Source organism: Papio anubis, chromosome 14 (genome assembly GCF_008728515.1).
Source record: "Papio anubis isolate 15944 chromosome 14, Panubis1.0, whole genome shotgun sequence".
Lineage (NCBI taxonomy): Eukaryota > Metazoa > Chordata > Mammalia > Primates > Cercopithecidae > Papio > Papio anubis.
Window position 1 is genome coordinate 106433162 of NC_044989.1, and position 19632 is coordinate 106452793.

General features: G+C 45.2%; 1 protein-coding gene and 1 long non-coding RNA gene across 2 annotated transcripts; one reads left to right on the top strand and one right to left on the bottom strand.

The window, feature by feature from the left end:
• Positions 1–1184: 1184 nt before the first annotated feature.
• Positions 1185–11304, bottom strand: LOC101022738 (zinc finger protein 79-like). The gene is made up of 6 exons (XM_009184636.4): positions 11297–11304; positions 9953–10635; positions 9061–9149; positions 6230–6332; positions 5668–5754; positions 1185–3317 (listed from the first exon to the last, which is right to left on the bottom strand). The coding sequence occupies exons 1-6, from the start codon at positions 11302–11304 to the stop codon at positions 2050–2052; spliced, it is 2238 nt and encodes a 745-aa protein (XP_009182900.2). The 3' UTR covers positions 1185–2049.
• Positions 11305–12247: 943 nt separating this feature from the next.
• LOC108581803 lies at positions 12248–18074 on the top strand. The gene is made up of 2 exons (XR_004178375.1): positions 12248–13054; positions 15966–18074. It is a non-coding gene; the product is annotated as an uncharacterized LOC108581803 (long non-coding RNA).
• The last annotated feature ends 1558 nt before the right edge of the window (positions 18075–19632 follow it).

A 19632-nucleotide genomic window follows, 5' to 3' on the forward strand; every position in this document is an offset into this window, starting at 1 on the left:
CACATCCCGCCTCCTACTTTCCTATTTCTCCCTCTGTGGAATGGGAATGCCTACATTATGTCCAGACCACAAATGTATTTTGGAAGCACATAACTTGTTTGGTTTCACAGGTTCACAGCTGGAGAGTCACTGTGCCTCAGGATGAATTGTACCTTGAGTCTTACCCGTATCTCATTTAGGTGATATTTACTTGAAGGTCTGGACTTTAGAGCTAATGCTAGAATGAGTTAGGGCTTTTGGGGCTGTTGGAGTGGAATAAATGTATTCTGCACACAAGGACATAAATTCGGCGAGGGGCTGGGGTGGAACGTTATGGACTAAATGTATCCCCTCTTCCCCAAAATTATGTTGAAGTGCTAATCCCCAATGTGAATTTATTTGGAGACAGCGTTTTCAGGGGAGTAATTAGGGTTAAATGAGGTAAGAAGGGCAGAGTCCTAATCTGCTAGAACTGGTAGACTGATAAGAAGAGGGAGCTATTTCTCTCTCCCTCTCCCAACTGGCCCATCTGCATGCACTACGGACATGAGAAGACACAGTGAGAAGGCAGCCATCTGTAAGCCAGGAAGAAAGTCCTCATTAGAGGCAGAGTCAGCAGGCACCTTGATCTTGGACTTCCCAGCCTTCAGCACTGTTAGAATTACGTATTTTTTTGAGTCACTCGGTCAGTCTATGCTGTCTTGTTATGGCAGATTGAGCAGATTCAGACAAAAATCGTCAAGAAAAAATGAACAGAGCCTCAGGAACTTGTGAGACGACAACCAAAGAGCTCCTATTTCTTTCATTAGAGTCCCAGGACAAAAGGAGTAGAAGGTGGGGGCTAAAATGTATTTAAAGAGATGAGGGCTGAAAATCTACCAAATTTGGCAACAGACATAAATCTACACATTGAAGAAGCTGAGCAAACCCAATAGGGTAAACTAAAAGAAATTCACACCAAGATACATCATAGTACAGCTTCCTAAAATTAAAAACTCTGCACTCAAAATAATGTGTCCAATAATCTTCAAAGTTTCAATGAAAAAAAAAATATAAAAAGACGCCACCTGCCTCTACCCAAGAGTAAAATGGTAAAAGGTATTTCAAAGTCTTTTCAAGCTTTTCATAATCTAATATGCAGTGTCAGTGCAAATCTACAACTAAACTTTACTATAAGCTATAAAAAATCTAAGGTACAAACTAGATACAACTGAGGTAAATCTTTATAAATCAGCACATTCTCAGGTAACTCAGATACCTTAAAACAGTTTGAACACATCAAAGGTCTCTTCTGTACTCAATTTTCTAAGCTGTGGCTCCTGACCCTTGGAAATTAACATGATTTAGTAGGCGATGTCTCAGTAAGCAAGGTCTGAAAGACAAAAAGTGCAGAAGCAAACACCCTGCATTACCCTGCAGCCAACAGTCCTTAGCTGCAGCCTAAAGCTACCCTCACAAAAACTTTTCAACTGGACAACTATTAAGTCTAATATTTTTCACGGTTGTGAATATTCAGTTGAGTAGTTAACATAATCAACATTTTTTGGGTTCATTCCCCGAGCTCTTTTTTTCTATCCTTTCCCTCTACTTCCTTTGGCTCTTTAAACTTAAGAATGAAGGACAACTTCCCTTCCAACACCACTCCTGACTCTGGACAAACTCATTGTGAATTCTCAATCTCTTATTTCTACCCACGCAACTTCCCTAAAAGTATAACTTATCTCTTTAAAACTTATATTCTTAGTATTATGAAAATATCTAGCACAGTCAAGATGTCCCCTTTCCACCACAGCATACCCCATTTCTCTCCCAAGGATATGGGAATTTACATACACATTAGGGTGTTACAAATAATTTCCCTCTTTCCTGAGGAAAATTCAGCGTCCTCTGCCAGAACACTTTTAAAAAGGTAAAACTATACTTTCAGTCTAATCATGCTACAACCCATATCAGCAGTGACTTCTCAATAACTTTTTTGCAACACCATCTTAAATCTCTTTGTAGACCCCCATGGCAAGCATGGTAAATGCTCAACAAGTACGCTCTGAATGTACCACATGTACATGGTCTTTATCCAGTATGAATTCTCTTGTGTTGGCCAAAGGTTAAATGCTCACTAAAAGCTTGGACATATTTCTTGGTTTTCACTCCAGCATGAGTCTTCTGATGTTGAGAGAGGGATGAGCTCTGGCTGAAGGCTTTTCCACATTCCTTACACTTGTAGGGCTTTTCTCCAGTGTGAGTTTTCTGATGCTTTGTAAGAGACGAGCTCTGGCTGAATGCTTTTCCACAATCTTTACATTTGTAAGGTTTCTCTCCAGTGTGTGTTCTCTGATGACGAATAAGGGCTGAGCGGTCACTGAAGGCTTTGGCACAATCGTTGCATTTATAGGGTTTCTCCCCAGTGTGAGTTCTCTGGTGCTGAGTCAGGGCTGAGCAGTAGCCAAAGGCTTTCCCACATTCGTTACACTCGTAAGGCCGCTCCCCAGTATGAGTCCTCTGGTGCTGAATAAGACCTGACCGATCACTAAAGGCTTTGCCACATTCATTACACTTATAGGGTTTCTCTCCAGTGTGAATGACCTGATGCTGGGTAAGGAATGTGCTTTGGCTGAAGGCCTTCCCACATTCGTTACACTCATAAGGTTTCTCTCCAGTATGAATTCGCTGATGTTGAGTGAGGTATGAACTCTGGTTAAAGGCCTTCCCGCATTCATTGCATTCGTAGGGTTTTTCTCCAGTATGAATGATGTGATGCCGAATAAGGGCTGAGCGGTGACTGAAGGCTTTCCCACACTCATGGCATTCATAGGGCTTCTCTCCAGTATGAATTCTCTGGTGCAGAGTAAGGTGTATGCTCTGGCTAAAGGCTTTCCCACACTCCTTACATTCATAGGGTTTTTCTCCGGTGTGAATTCTCTGATGTAAGACAAAAGCTGAGTAGTAACTGAAGGCTTTCTCACACTCACTGCATTTCCAAGGTTTCTTTCCTGCACAAATTCTCTCATGCCTAATTATTTCTGAATTTTGTTTTAAGTTATTTTTAAATGACTCACAATGATGTAGTCTCTCTCCCTGCTGCTGAACGAGTAAGGACCTCCGAGTGCAACTTCTTCTAAATTCATCAAATTGGTAACTTCTCTCCCTAGAAGATTTCTGAGTGACAGTGTCTTGTATTAAATGTTTCTCATGGTTTTCCTGCTGGCTCTCTATAGAATCCTCACGTTCACTAGAACCTTCCTTTGAAAATCTTACAATTAACACCCCAGGGGCCGATTCTTCTTCAGAAATACCCTTTTCTGGAGTGAGCTCCTTGCTTTCTGGTATTGTTTCCCAGTCTGAAATAAGCAAAAATACACACGTGTATCATTTCCTACCCTGGGAGAAAAATAACTGCTGGGGTAGGAAATTAATGAGACATGTTTGTTAAGAATATTTACAGGGAACACATGAACTTCAAAGCTCTCAAAAATAGTCTTGCAATCTTGGGAGAACACAAGAAAAAAAAGATGACTGGACAAAGAAGTACAGCTGCGTAAAAGGAGAGTGTGTACAGGTACTCAACGTTCCCCTATGCAGCAGGATAGGAAATAACAAAAAATAACAGAACGAGACTAACAAGAGGTGATGTGGAGAAATAGCAGATTTTTAAAAAAGGATTTAGAGGAGACAGGGCTAGGATCAGAGAAAGATGGTCTTCCAAAGACTCACTGTACCCATCTGACCAGAGCCTTATCATTTCATGCCTCAAGAATGACCATCTTTACCTAATCTCCTTGCCACCAATCCTTTCCTACTCTAATATGTCCCAACCACTGCTAAAAGACTAATTGCTGAAAACCATCTCCCTTTCACAAAAATCTGTTGCTTCTACTGTCTCAAGATGAGACACAAATTCTAGAAGCTAGCATTCAACATGGTCCAGGTCTACAAACTCAAATGAGCACAAAGCTTATTAACTGGAAAGCAATTAATCATCTCTGATTGCTTACCATCACCCTAGACCCAGCAAACTGGAAAGAGTAAAACAGAACCAAGAAGAAAGAAAAAAGAGAGAAAGGAACGAAAGAGAAAAACAGCAGTGTGTTGGGAGAGGAAGGTTGAAACTCCATGTGTTCAGATTAGTCCCCAACCTCTCAAGATACCTGCCCCAAGTTCCTGGGCTTCCTAGTAAGAATTTGAGGGGGAAAAGCTTCATTGCTAAAAATGTTTAAATCCTTGCAAGCTTAAACGATCTTTAATATCCATTCCAATCATGTCTCTACATGAAATAAATTAATGCAATACAGTGTTCTCAACTAGTATACTCAGGGAAGTGCCTGGGATTTTAAAGGACAAATAGGTAGAAGAGGTTAAAGGCAAATGGACTTCCAGCTAAGGGGAGTGTAAAAATTAAAGCCCCAAATGTTCACGAAGAACACACGGTTAGTGGAGGACACTGAGGGACTTGCCTATCTGATGTTAAGAGTTCAAGCTGGCCGGGCGCGGTGGCTCAAGCCTGTAATCCCAGCACTTTGGGAGGCCGAGGCGGGTGGATCACGAGGTCAGGAGATCGAGACTATCCTGGCTAACATGGTGAAACCCCGTCTCTACTAAAAATACAAAAAACTAGCCGGGCGTGGTGGCGGGCGCCTATAGTCTCAGCTACTTGGGAGGCTGAGGCGGGAGAATGGCGTGAACCCGGGAGGCGGAGCTTGCAGTGAGCCGAGATCACGCCACTGCACTCCAGCCTGGGAGCACAGCGAGACTCCGTCTCAAAAAAAAAAAAAAAAGAGTTCAAGCTGAAGAACAGAGAAGGCAAAAAAGTTAGGTAGGTAGACTAACAACGGCTTTGAAAGCAGGTAGAGGAATACAGAACTGGCAGAGGAAGCAACTCATTGGGGCATCTAGCAGTAGTATGCTGCCTCAATTTTACAAGGATAAGAGTTAAGAAAGTATAATTAACCAATAGTCTATTGCAGTAATCCAGTTTGACAGAAGTAACAGGGTCAAATCCATAACATCTTTCAAAAAAGTTACTAGGACTTAATAGCTATCCTTTGCTTAGCATATAGCCAGGTACTGTTTAAAACATTTCTCTTGGATTATTTCCTTTGATCGTCACCACAACAGTATAAGCTCTGTGCTGTCACTATCCCCATTTCACCACTGGGGAAATTTAAGTCACAGAACACAAGTCACCTGTTAAAGGTCACAAAGCTAATGAGTAGCTAAGATCGGGTTTAAACCAAGGGAGCTTAGTTCCAAAGTCTGCAGTCTTAACCATCATGCCATGCCGCCTCTGCTTAGACAGAGAAGGTGGCAAGGGAAAACCCAGAGATGAATTTACATTCATTGATCTGAGACTCAAAAACATGGCGTTCGGCAAAGATAAAATGACACGTGGAAAATTCTGGTTTAGAGCCTTGAACCCTAGCAAGTTATTAACAAACATTAAAATGTTGGTTTCATTGCACCTTATTTGGGAAAAAGAATTGGTTTGAAAGAGTAGAAAGTATTTACTTTCTAAAAAATCAAATTATAACTTTATAAACAGATCACCATAAACGGAGCTAGAATGTGGCACAGGGGAGAGACAGGGACTTCACCTTTTCCATGGGTCTAGCAATATCTGGACAGGCTCCTCCTCCATAAGCATTTCCATGGACAATCTGGGTTTTACTCGCACCGTTTTCAACACTCACGCACCTGGAGCGGCTGCTTTTGAAACTTCTCTCTTCAGTTCCTCCTCATGCTCCAACTGAGAGATTACATCAGGTGTGGAAATTGGAAGCCCTATTCATAGGGAAAGAAAAAGGAGTCTGGTAAAGACCTCAGTGTTCGTTCCTTGGTCTTCAGGAACATGGTAAGAGAGGGAGAGAGTGAGGTCAGTTCTCCATTTCTTCCTCGACAGTGCTCATGAGGTAGGAAGATTGATAGGGGGTTGAGTCCCTTATCAATTTTACCTCCCCCTATTTAAAGAATAAGCATCCATTCTCTTAAGAGTTGTTTTCATTAGCACTTTGTCTCCACATCCTTGGTCAAGGAGTAGAGAAGAAGGATGCTACAGGTCTATAAAATAAAGGTATAGTTTATGTCTAATTCCAGGAGTGTTAAAACTATATCCAGAAACAAAAGGCAGAAATTGCCTGTCTCAGGCCCTACTAGAATTAAGAATCATTGAATATAAGGACCCTGGAGCTCCTAGGAACTGAGGAGACCAAGGTACCACACTGGCTAAAATCACAGGCACTGGGGGAGCCATCCTTACCCAGCAAGACCAGATTCCTGGGCTTCTCAGGCACATCTCCCTGAGGAGAGTTCAGCTGCCTCCACTGGGTGAGAGCCTCGGCCATATCCCTGATCATCAGTTCCTGAAAAACCAAACAGATTGGTGCTCACCAACGAGCCTCCTTATAGAGGCCTCTGAAGAGGGCTAAAGCTGACAGCACAGGAGGAGGAAGACAGGAAGGATAAAAAGAGGACAGACAACATGGCCTCGGCCACCCTTTCCAGTACTAACATTCTCTGGTGAATTTGTAGTCCACTGACTCACTCTTTGCCTCCAGGCAACAGAAATGCATATTACCTGCAAGTAGGAAGGAAAGCACCTTCAATGTAAGACTTGAAGGTATGAACTTCTTAGTTTATTTATTAATAAATTGCAGACCTACAGAATTTGCTACTACTTATATAGGAAAAGGGGGAGAAAAATGTAATGATGAATTAAATATTTTCCTTATGGTATAGTTTTTAAAACATACGGGGTTCAAGAAATTGAAGTATTGTTTTCTCTAGTTTTCCTAAGAATGAAATCAGTTCCATACATACTAAAAATTAAGATGTTTCCTACACGTCACAGAATATAGGCTTATTTGTAAAACAGTATCTGAAGCCCAAAATATTACGAAAGTTCCCAGAGTGTTCTTGTCATTTTTCACAATGACCCTGATCAGTCTGCCCCTGCCCCCCAGCTGGTGGCGTTCTTTCATTTGCTTGAAGTGTGTGTCCTGTTCCCTTTGGCCCCTTTACACATCCTGCTTCCCATTCCTGAATATTCCGCCCCCTGCCCCATCCTTTCAGCAATGTGAATCCTTCTCTCCCTTCAGATCTCAGCTCAGGTGTTACTCAGGGGAAGCCTTCCCTGACCCTCCTGTGAGAACACATGTTCCTTCCCTTCCCTTGGGTTGTACACATAGAGGAGACCTTGTGACTAACATCAGCTCCACAGGAGCAGAGGCCAGGTCTGTTTTTGTTCACTGAAGCAGCCCTAGTACTTGGCACAGAGTAGAAACTCTGTAAATATTCATTGAATATTTGAATGAAGAAAGGAAGGAAGGAACAAGAATTAATAGAAACAAGTTTAAATGGGGTGTTCTATAAAAGCGTGCATGGGCACAGAAGTGGGGAGGAGAACAGAAGCATATTAAACATAGAAAACAGTGCAGGAGTATTTAGCCTAACCTTCTTCTAGATGACAGGCACAAAGTTTAGTTTGTTTACTAAAATATTGAAATAAGGGAGTAGAGCAGGTAACGCTCTTTTGAATCTGTTACTGCTGCTAAGATAAATGTCTAATAATTTTTCAAATTCTATTTTTTAAATTTCTGTGCAACTACAGTTTAACTTAAGAGTAAAATAAACCAGTACCTTGGGTTAGCAAATGAATCAGTTTTACAGCTCTTTAAATTACCACTTGGGCCACAGCCCCTTGAATGAATATATATATATATATATATATATATATATATATATATATGACGGTAAATTTTGTTTGTATTCAGCTTTCTAATGTATATTTCATAGTCTTTCAAAAATTATTAGTAAAACAATGCACCTAATGACATAAAGCTAAAAGAACCACCTACTCTGAAAATCCTCTGCCCAAAATACACTCTTAAACACTTTAAGTAAGAAATCCCACACATAAGGTCATACGCCTCAGGAGTAATCAGCACAAGTAATATAACGTGCACCATCTTCGTTCTGTACAAACAATGCTAACACCAACAGACTAACAGGCAGGCCCTCAGACTTCAGTTCCCTAAGAAAACCTCAGCAATCTACTCACTTCAGTGCCTGTGCCAGGGTCGGAAGGCACAGGCAGGCCAATCAGACACTGTCAGCAGGCGCTACTGACTTTCTCTCCCCTCATCTCTCTGAACGCCATTTACAAATTCACAGATCAAAATCAATACTGGCATTTTCTCCTATGGTTTTATAAGGATCATCAGTACCTGTATGCTTAGGCCTGGTGTGATGGAAACAAAGAGTCCCAGCACCTGAACCAAAGGGTCTGCCAATCTCCCACTGTCTTGGCCAGATCTTACAGAAGCATCTTTACGAATCTTCTCTCTCCAATCAGCTACGGCATGTTTTGTCCTGCTGGGCCTCTAAAAACCTTCATGGGGCCGTCATTTACCTCTGGAATAAGACTGAGTGTAGACTGTCCTGGGGTCTGGGTACAACACAGCCAAGCTTCCCTCACCACAGTCTAGGTCTCCCCACAGCGACTCACACATCCATACATCCTTGAAAGACCTCCAACTCCCTCATCATTTGAAGACTTTTTTTTTCTTTTTTTGGCCAAAGCTGTTCTCTCTTGGAATACTCCCTTATTCTACCCTCCGACTACTCAATCTCTCTTGTTTTTCAAAGTACAGTTTTTATCCTACACTTCTCCCAAACAGATGATTAAAAGAAAATCTCTTTCAGAGACTTTTATGACTTGTCTGGACCGATCATTTCTACGTTTAAAAAATATCTATTTCCTCATGTTTATTTTATCTATATATCTCTCACTGCCTTAGTAAACTCCACGACGCAGGAGCAAGTGGCTTTTACTTCTTTGCACCTCACCAAGGCCAATTACAGTACTGAGTGTGTGTGCAGCAAACATTCAGTGGGTAGGGAGAAAGCAACGCTAGGAAGAGAGTCCTGCACAACCGAAGACCACTTCCTGTGGGGTTCCTCAGTCATCAGTTTATCAGGATGAACCCAGTGGTCTAGGAATCAGGGCTGAGCAATTCCCTAACAATGGAAGGAAATATATCCTTGCTCTGAGAACAGAAGGAAAAAAAAAAAGAAGAAATCTAAACTTACTTGGGACCCAGGGGTCAGCAGCACAGCAGTCACGTCATTTTCTTTTGGGTTTCCAGCATGGAGAAGGTCTGAGTCCTCAAAAAGTGATCCTAAAAGTGGAGACAGGAGCCATGACGATTACTCTTTCCTTGCAATAAACTAGCAGGAAGTGCCACACACCAGCTAGTTGTCATCTAAGAAGAGTCAACACTGGGAACCAAAGGACAATCGCATAATATCCTTTAATCAAGACAGCCTTGACCATTGCTGCCTCAGGCTCCTCCTGTTCTCCTCTGCCCTTAAGCTCCAGTAGACTGAGCATCTAGACATATAAATTAAACATATTTTTATCTTGCATGTGCTAAGTAGTCAAAATAATACTCCAAGTCTTTGTATGTCCATGCCTCAGTGATTCACCTCTGTTGTATTTCAGGCTCCCAGGATGAACGAAGACGAGTTAAATTCTTTTTGAACATTGGCTTTTCAGATATTGATACAATACCGACTGACTCAGAAAAGCGAAGGGTCTTACGGAAGAACCACCACCACCAGCAAAAACAAACCAAGATTGTAAACAAACTCCGTGACTTCTCAAATCTCCGCCTTCCCTTCTTTCCAAAAGGGTCAGATAGTCCCTTCCTACTGCCTGATGGGGCTCCTCTAACATCGAAAGACAAGTCCTTATCAAAAGCCAAACTTCAGATGTGTTGGTATCTTCCCTTGGGCAAGGGAGGCGTCCAGCGCCTACAGACCAGGAGGGCAATGGAAGTGGCGGGCTGTCCCTCAAAACCCCACGTGAGACCGCCCAGCGGGAAGGGGCTCGTGACGCTACTCCTTCCTGAGCCTGCCCCACACTTTCTCCCTTTCTCCCTCTCCAGCGGGCACCAAGGCCGCCTCACTCCCAAATCCTCACCTCTGCCCCCAGGTTCCATGGAGACTCCTTCCTCCAGCCCGCGCTGGAGGCAACCGCCGCGGGGGAAGGGGCCGGGGGTCCGCCGCTCGCGTCCCCCAAGAGGCCCGGAACGCACGCGCTGGCGGCCCGGCGCCCCCACCCGGGGGTCCTCCCGCCACCCTCCTCCCGGGCACTCAGACTGAAAGGGGATGCGCTCAGCCCTCCTCCACCCTGGGTTCGACCTCCAGCCACACACCGGCAAGCGGAGCCCGACTACAAAGGCATCTAACCGCCGGCTGCGACGCCTAGCGCCGGCCAACTGTGAGGCCGAACTACCACTCCCAGAATCCTCCGCGGGGCGCGGCTGGCGGCCGTCACGCCCAACGCCGCTTCCCAGAGGACCCCGCGGCCGCCTGCGCCCCGGGCTGCGTTTCTTGGCGCCGCGCGCGCCTGACCGGCTTGGAGGAGCGTTCGGCAGCTGGCGAATCCCTGCCCGTGGCTGTCGAAGGGCCGCTCCTCCTTCAGTGCCGACTGTGGGCGGCGGACGCGCCAAACCCCGCCTGGCGTGGGACTTTCGCGTCCCCGCTACGGTGACGGCGGAAGGCGCGCCCCTGACCCACGTGGGATCCTTCCCGGGCTGCCGTGCTCCCTCGGAGGGGAGGCGCCCGGCGGCGTCCCTGCTGCTGCGCCTCCATGCGTTGGCCCTTCGCGGCGGGCACAGAGGGGATCTCAGTTTAAAGTAAGCAGGGATGTTTGTTCCATATTGCACCTCGGAATAAAGAAAAATGGAATTTCAATCCCGAAATCACCTCAACCCCAACAACAGCCACGTCTCCAAGAAGAACCAGTAAACTAGGGCTGCTGCCCCAAGGAGGCTGGAGCCTGGAGGTCTTGCAGACTCCCCAGGAGCTCTAGGGGTGGGCGGGTCTTCAGGCTAGGGCGTGTTTTCACTTACCTTCCCACGTTAAAGTGCGTGGAACTGTGCAGTTCCGATTCCCAAGAGAAAATCTAATTAGCGATGTCCTTGTTTGGATACAAGCCACAATGTCCAATTGACCTTTCTCCAACAGAATCTCCAATTTTTAGATAGGCTTAAGGCTTCCCAAGGCTTATCATTATTCCTGCCCTTGCCCTCCCCAGCACCCCCAGCCCCTTGCTGCCTGGAACATAGTGAATCATCATAGGCCGTGTGAACTAGTTTGCACCCTAGGGATGGTAAACCAACAAGGTAGAAGGAACGGAGCCCCGAGTAATTTGTTGGAACAGAGCTTGGGCTTTGGCATGAGAGAGATGCAGACTTCTATTTTGTATAAGCCAGTATTATTTTGGGTTTCTTCTGCAGAGATAACCACGCGTATCTCTAACTGGTCCATAGATTGGCTATATTTGGTACAGGCAGCTAGGGCTGGTGGGGATAAAGGACATGTGGTAGAGACACAGCCGTACCAGCTCAAATGGCAGCCAAAGGGAGTCTCCCCACCCTTCCCTCCGCAGGAGATATGGGATGGGCAGTTTCCTTCAGAAGATGCTTCGTATGAAAGACACCACTCGCTGATGTTGTTACAGAAACCCCAGGGATAAGGTCTAGGCCCTGCAGCTTGCTGCACAAAAAAGCCAATCACTGAGAGGAGTATTGCCAAGGAAGAAGGCTTTAGTCAGGTGCTGCAGCCAAGGAGATGGGAGACCAGCTGCAAATCCATCTCCCTGACCTACAAAAACCAGGGGTCTATATAGCAGGGAAGAAATGTGACCGTGTGGGGGGAACAGGAATGAGGGAGACATAAGGAAGCAATCATGATGATGAGGGGTCTGGTGTATCCTTGTCTGGATGCCGTCATCTGGTGTGTTTCAGTTCTTTGATACTTTTTTTTTTCATCAAATGCTCTCTCAGAATCACCTTTTGATACTTTTTTGAGAGGCCTGAGGATCTTTCCTGAGGAAGGAACTATAATAAAACAGTATAAGCTTCAAACTTTAAGACCAGAGAGTCTGCCGGGCGAGGTGGCTCATGTCTATAATCCCAGCACTTTGGGAGGCTGAGGCGGGTGGATCACTTGAGGTCAGGAATTCAAGACCAGCCTGGCCAACATGGTGAAACCCCATCTCTACTAAAAATAGAAAAATTAGCCAGGCTTGGTGGCACACGCCTGTAATCCCAGCTACTTGGGAGGCTGAGGCAGGAGAATCGCTTGAACCCAGGAGGCGGAGGTTGCAGTGAGCCAAGATCATGCCAGTGCACTCCAACCTGGGCAACTCCATTGTGAGACTCCGTCTGGGAAAAAAAAAAAAAAAAAAAAAAAATCACTTTCTATGTATATCCAAAATAAAGTCTATGGGACTACTGGGCTGGTTTCAATGTGTCAGGAGCACCCCTTTCTTTTTGTTGCTAATCATCCCCATCACAGATATCCCTTCTTTGTTACCACGTCAATTGTCAGTCCTCATCTCACTTTATTAATAGGTAATAACACTTGGCTGCTCCCTGCTCCTGGAAATACTTTCTGGTTTTCTTCGTCCTTGACTGGTCACTTTTTCTCAATCTCATTAGGTATTTCCTCTTCTCCCCACCTCTAAACCAGTGTTTTCCAAACAACAGTCATGCATCGCTTAACAACCAGGATACCCTCAGAGAAATGCATTTTTAGGTGATTTTGTTCTTGTGTGAACATCATAGAATGTATTTATGAAAACCTAGACTGTATCACCTACTGCACACCCAGGCTATATGGCATAGCCTATTGCGCCAAAGCTATAAACATGTACAGCAGGTTATGTGGTGAAGACTGTAGGTCATTGTAACACAATGGTATTTGTGTATCTAAACATAACATAGGATACAGCATATCCTGTGCACCTGTATAGGGCACTTACCATGATTGGAGCTTGCAAGACTGGAAGTTACTCTGTTACCAAAACACTGTCATCTCCTAGGATAGCAATGCCTGCTTCCAGGATAACTCCCGAAGGACCTCTCTGAGGCTGTTTTACAGTTAACTTTTTTTCTTGTAGGTCTAGGTCCTGCCACTTACAGCACAGGAAGCCAATGACTGAGACCATGATCTCACCGCACAGGAAGCCAATGACTGAGATGATTATTGGGCGATGCAGCCTGGAAGATGGGAGGTCAGTATCAAATCCATCTCCTTGACCCCCTGAAGTTAGGAGTTTATATAGCAGGGAAGAAATGTAACAATGTGTGGGAAAATAGGAACTCAGGAGAGGTAGGATGGCAATCATGATGCATGAGAGGCGTGGTGTCTCACTGTCTGAGTGTAGTGGTCTGGTGAGTTTCCCTTCTTTGATACTTTTTTTTTGAGAAGAAGTTTCTCTCTTGTTGCCCAGGCTGGAGTGCAGTGGCACGATCTTGGCTCACTGCAATCTCCGCCTCCCCAGGTTCAAGCGGTTCTCCTGCCTCAGCCTCCTGAGTAGCTGGGATAACAGGCGCCTGCCACCACACCCGGCTAATTTTTTGTATTTTTAGTAGAGATGGGGTTTCATCATGTTGACCAGGCTGGTCTCGAACTCCTGACCTCAGGTGATCCACCCATCTCGGCCTCCTAAAGTGCAGGGATTAGAGGCGTGAGCCACCGTGCCCAACCTGTTCTTTGATACTTTTGAGACGCCTGAAGTTCTTTCCTGAGGAAGGAACTCAGACAAAACAAATTTCAGTTTCAAACTTTAAGACTAGAAGGGACACATTCTATGTTTATCAAAAAAAAAAAAAAAAAAAAAAAAACCTTGTCTATGGGACTATTGGGTGGGTTTCAGCTCTGGGTGTGTCATTGAATGGTGAGTGAATGTGAAGGCCTATGACATTACTATACACTACTGTAGACTTTATAACTATTGCACACTTAGGCTACATTAAATTTATAAAAAGAATTGCCCTTCAATAAGTTACCTTTTCTGGCCAGGTGTGGTGGCGGGCAGATCACCTATCAGGAGTTCAAGTCCAGCCTGGCCAACATGGCGAAACCCCGTCTCTACTAAAAATACAAAAATTAGCCGGGCGTGGTGGCACATGCCTGTAATCCCAGTTACTTTGGAGGCTGTGAGACAGGAGAATCTCTTGAACCCAGGAGGCAAAGGTTGCAGTGAGCCGAGATCGCGCCACTGCACTCCAGCCTGGGCAACAGAGGAACACTCCATCTTAAAAAAAAAAGAAGAAGAAGAAGAAAAAGAAAAGAAAAAGCTAAGAACTAAGGCACAAACACACACATTAGCCTAGGCCTATGCAAGGTCAGGGTCTTCAATCTCACTGTCTTCCACCTTCATAGCTTGTCCCAGTGGAAGGTCTTCAAGGGCAGTAACAGGCATGGAGCTGTCATCTCCTGGGATAGCAATGCCTGCTTCTGGGATACCTCCCAAAGGACCTCTCTGAGGCTGTTTTACAGTTTTACAGTTAACTTTTTTTCTTATAAGTAGGAGTATACTGAGTATACTCTAAAATAATGATAAAAGGTATAGTATAGTAAGTACTTAAACCAGTAACATAGTCGTTTATTATCATTAGCAAGTATTATATACTGTAGATAATTGTATTGCTGTACTTTTGTACAACTGACAGTGCAGTAGGCCTGTTTACACCAGCATTGTCACAAGCACGAGTAATGTATTGTGCTAATGGCTACGTTACTAGGCAATAGGAATTTTTCAGCTTCGTTATAATTGTTTGGAACCACCATCATATATGTGGTCTGCCATTGACTGAAATGCTGTTTTGTGGCACACAATGATATGGTAATCAGAATCATCTGAAAGTCTTGTTAAAACACAGTGCTGAACTCCATCGCCATTCAGGTGGTCTGAGGTGGTTCCTGAGAATTTGTGTTTCCACCAACTTCCCAGATGATGCTGAAGCTGCTCATCTGAGAATCAACCAAATGTTGAAATGCCCCAGAGCTCAGGCCTTGGGCCTCTCTTCTGTCAACACTAGGATAGCAGTGCCTACTCTTAGATGATCTTATTCCACCCACATGCTCTAAATACCACCCAAATGTGGTCAGCTTCCAGTTTGTATCTCCAGCCTGGGCTTTTCCAAACCCTGACCTTGAGCTGTCTCCTCCACCTCTGGATTTGATGTTTCATAAACATCTTTAATGTAGCATGTTCGAAAGTGAACCTCTGCTGTTCCCCCTTCTCCACTGCCAAACCTCTTCCCCCTGCAGTTTCCCCACTTCAGTAAATGGCAGCTTGATCCTTTGGTTGCTCTATTCAGATACCTTGGAGTCACCATTTTCTTTATCTCACGCTGCACATCCAGTTCCTCAGAAAATTCTATTGGCTCTACTCTTTTTATTTTTTTGAGACAGTCTCGTTCTGTCACCCAGGCTAGAGTGCAGTGGCGCAATCTTGGCTCACTGCAACCTCTGCCTCCTGGGTTCAAGAGATTCTCCTGCCCCAGTCTCCCGAGTAGCTGGGACTACAGGCGCCGCCACCACGCCCAGCTCAGCCTGCATAATCCTTTCCCCATGTGGCCGCCAGGCTTGCTCTGTCACCAGCGCCAAGCCTCTGTTCACCATCTCTGTGAAGCCTTTTTGTCCTTCGTTACTTTATTGCTTTTCCATAGCACCTATCTCTTTCTGATATTATAATTATTAATTTTATTAGTTGAGTGTCCCCCCGTGCACATGCACCAGGGATCAGGCTCCCCAGGGAAGGAGCATCCCCAGAATATTTCCTGGTACTGACATGGTCAGTAACTGAAGGACAGTATACTCTTCTCTGTATGATGCAGAGAAGGTAAAAGTACCTGAAACTAATGTGGTTCTCATTGCTTTTCTTGGCTTTAATTTGTGCGCTTCTGGAAAATTCGAACTTTCTTCACACGTAGACACGGGCACTACTTTGGAATAATGTGGCCGTGAACAGCAGTGGCGCCGCCTCCCACTGCAGCACATAAATTGGTGTCACACAGCAGCAGGGTGGAATTGGAACACCTTGTAATAAAAACCCATGAGTCCCCATTGTCTCTTACAGGTAGATTAACCCTGAGTTTCCAAAACTTATGAGAACATCTGTTTCCTTCTAATAGGTCTGACATCCTGTCAGGAAAGCATCCTTGCCTGTCTTAAGCAGCAGTAGTGCCATAAAAGGCCATTTACTTTGATGTGAAAGCTGATGTTAAGAGAAATGAATACGGAATCTGTTCATCACCATGGAAGAGGCAAAGCCAAAAATGTGAAGGAAGGATTTGGGTGGCAAACGGGTGAAGATTTGGGGTACATGAGATTCCACATAAGAGAGAGAGAGGTGCCAAAGGCCTCAGATAGTGTGAGAGGCAGGCAGACCTGAGGCAGGAAGTCAGGCTTGGAGTGAAGCAGCAGAGGGAGTTCATCGGGCCTGTGTCTTGTGCCTCGTCACATCCCTTAGGCCTCTGCAGAGGCCCTCGGCCATTTGTTCCACTTCAGCTGCCAGGGCCTGTCAGTCCACTCAGCTCTTCCGTTTGCACCACCCGCAGCTGGACGGTTACCTGCCTGGGAGTGCCAGGCTCTCCTCCTGCCAGCCGAAGGCCAAAGAGCTGCACACTCAGGTTTCGGACCCTCACACCACTTCCGGCCTTGTTGAAGGGCCATACAGTGGGTTGTGGGGTCTGGCTTCCCTAGGAGTGGCTGGGTGATGCCACCTGAAGTGTGGGGGCGTCCAAGAGATGGAGGGAGCTGATCAGATTAATTCCTTCGGCTTCCCTGTACCCATTATTGCTCCGGGGCACGGTCGCTGCACATACGCTGGAATGTGGGGTTCTTACAGAGCCGAGTAGATGCACTTGCTGAATAATCTCTCTTTCCCAGCTGGTGAAGTAAAAGTCGACAGGCAAACATCATCTTACATTTCTTCCCATCCTTTCCTGCTTCACTCCCTTTTCCTCACTCATGTTGCCCTGGGTTTGCACCTCATAAAGCACCAGCTCTTAATCCTTGCCTCGAGCTCTATTTCCTAGGGAATTTGGGCTAAGACTAGGAGCATGACTGCCTGTGACCCCTGGTCCCTCTAATGGCAGCATTGTCGCAAGGGAGAACTGTGGGCCAGGAGCAGTGGCTCATGGTGGAGCAGGAGCAGTGGCTAGGATCAAGTGATGAACAGGAGCAGTGGCTAGGATCACGTGATGAAGGCAGAGCCACAGGCCTGGATCAAGCAAGGAGGAGCCTGGAGACAAGCCCCTGGGGAAGAATGACAGAGGGGCTCTGGTCCTAGCACCAGGAACTTCAAGGAAAGCAAATCCCTTACTCCCTTACTGTCTTAGAGTTGCTCAAGGAGCCTTAAGTGTTGTGGCCAGAGCCTTAAAGAACTCTAGTATAGCAGGAATTTACTTGTGAAATTTCTGGCCATCTCTGACTGATGAACTCACGGTGGTGGTAGAGGAGCTGTTGCAAACAGCAGTCCAGAAAAGAGCCACAGAATGAGGCCAAGACAGCTGCTGACATCACAAGCAATAACCAGATGGACTTCTGGAACCTGATAAATGCCGACCTGGCATTTTATCTGGTATTTGAAAGGAGCAACCATGAAGACTGAAGAATGCAAAGATACCTGGGACGTGGAGGTCTATATGGGCAGTTTCTGTCAAGCCAGGTGGTACAGTGGTCCACACCCACTTTGCCCAGACACAGGACATTCAGGGTTGGTTTTAGCCTGTCTTTGGTTTGCTGATATCTGCTTGGCTTGTTCCCCCACAATAGCTAAACGAGTATTATGGATTCTTTGAAGCTCATAAAGTCATAATCAATAGAGGGGGTCTTATTTCCATCCATGCTTCCATCAGATAGACTTACTGATATGGCTTTTCAAGGGAGTTATAGAAAACTCCCATTTCCTAGCAGGTAGCTGTTGGGGGTTATTAGGAAAGAAATAGCAGGAATGGGCACCCATGTTGTGAGGAAAACAAATAGACCTTTAGATGAGAAACACCTTCCACCCTATATCCTGTCATTCTCTTGCACCAAGAGGATGCTGGGGGTGTCCCTTTCACCACCTCCACACAATGGAATGAGATAAGTAGTAGACCTGGAGGGCCATCAGGCATCTCCACAGCCAGGTGTAATAATAGTCAAGAACTCCATGCTGAAGTGACTCTTGGCAACCAGTTAGCCAACTGTGAACAGTGTGGTTGTATATTTTGTTTATAATTCATTCTGCGTGTACTTTGAAAAGATAGTTTTATATGGATAAATGGATTTATTTTTAGTAAGAGTGGCAGAGAAGTTGGCCTGAAGAGAACCAGCCAAAGGATGTTTGAAAGATGCTGGGATTGAACTATCAGATACTTATGAGGGATTTGCAAAGATTGATGCTGGACTGTGGGGACAGGGAAGGTCCACACCTCCTCCGTGACTATTATTCTGCCCTTGTGAGCTACAATCCTGGAGGCGTCAGTGCTCTGGAGCTGACCATAAAGCTTCTGAGGTCAGGCCAGCCACACAGTGAAGTACTGCTCACCTCCCTTCTGGTCCCAATATGAGGATGGAAGAGTTAGCTGTTTTTCTATGGAATCTGTGTATTGTTTTGGAAAGTTTGACAGGAACTTCCTTTGGTTGTAAGTACAATGGTTAATTACATCGGGTTTTATTCTCTCACATTCAAGTCCAGAAGTAGGCAGTCCAGGGCTGAGATGAAGGCTCTGTAAGATTATTGGCGAATCAGGCATCTTCTGTTTTTCTCCTCTGCCATCCTTAAGGCATGGCTTATGTCCTCAAAGTCACAAGGTGGCTGTTGGGGTTCCAGCCATTAAATCCACATTCCAGGTAGAAAGAAGGAAAAGGCAAGACCAAAAGGGAGTTTCCTAGCTGTTACTCTTTCTTTTAAGTACCTGACCAGAAGTCCTATCCAAAAAATTTGATTTTTATCAGCATAGCATTCACCTGATATTTGATTTATCAATATTTCATTGGCCTGATTAGCTATACCTAGCTGCAAAAGAAGCCAAGAAATATAGTTGGGTGCTCTGCTGCTCAGAATAGAACCAGAGTTCCTATCATTAAGGAGGTGAAGAATGACTTCTGGCTAGACACAAACAGCTTCTGCCACAGTAAGCATTACTCAATGCTCTTTGTCAACACATTAGCTCTTGCCAGCTACTTTATCATGAGAATCTATAAGGTGGCTCGAAACCCTGAACCTCTGATCTTAGAGTAGATGGCCCTTTGCATCTTCTGCAGACTCTGCACAGGTTTTGTACACAAGTATGATGGGGAGGAATCCACATCTTTATGTGACACCTCTGGCATGTTCAACAGGCTGGGTACCACACCAGCGGCCAGATATTTGATCATCATGAGGACTGATTTTTTTGAGGCCTCTGCTACTGGGGTTCACCATCACTCCATTTGTCCTGCCTGAAGTTCCACATTCCTGCTCATTTACAAGATGAAAGCAGGGAGGGCCATGCTAATTCTCTATCCTTCATCCACAGGAGTGCCAATATGGGACAATAAATTAAAATAATTATGCTTTTTAGTGCCTGGATAGCAAGAGCCTATCCTCCTCCTCATCCTGGTGTTCACACACTCTCAGCTGCTGTCTGAAATTACTGCTTTACTCCTAAGCAGGATTTCTTAAAGCCGCAGATGGGAGGAAGCTGATCTAAGTCTCTATTGTGTAGGTGTGGACAGGACAGTCTGTGTTTTGGCTTCGTGATACTGATGTTGAGGGCAAGAAGGACACCATGTCTCATAGGCCTGGCCTTCAGTCACATCCTCATGTCT

What these genes read in the sequence shown, in the direction of transcription:
- LOC101022738 (XM_009184636.4), bottom strand. An exon ending in TGCTGACCCCTGGGTCCCAA is followed by an intron (nt 6,333 to 9,060) that starts GTAAGTTTAGAT and finishes TTGGTTTTTCAG; the next exon opens with GAACTGATGATCAGGGATAT. An exon ending in CAGGAATCTGGTCTTGCTGG is followed by an intron (nt 5,755 to 6,229) that starts GTAAGGATGGCT and finishes CCCTATGAATAG; the next exon opens with GGCTTCCAATTTCCACACCT.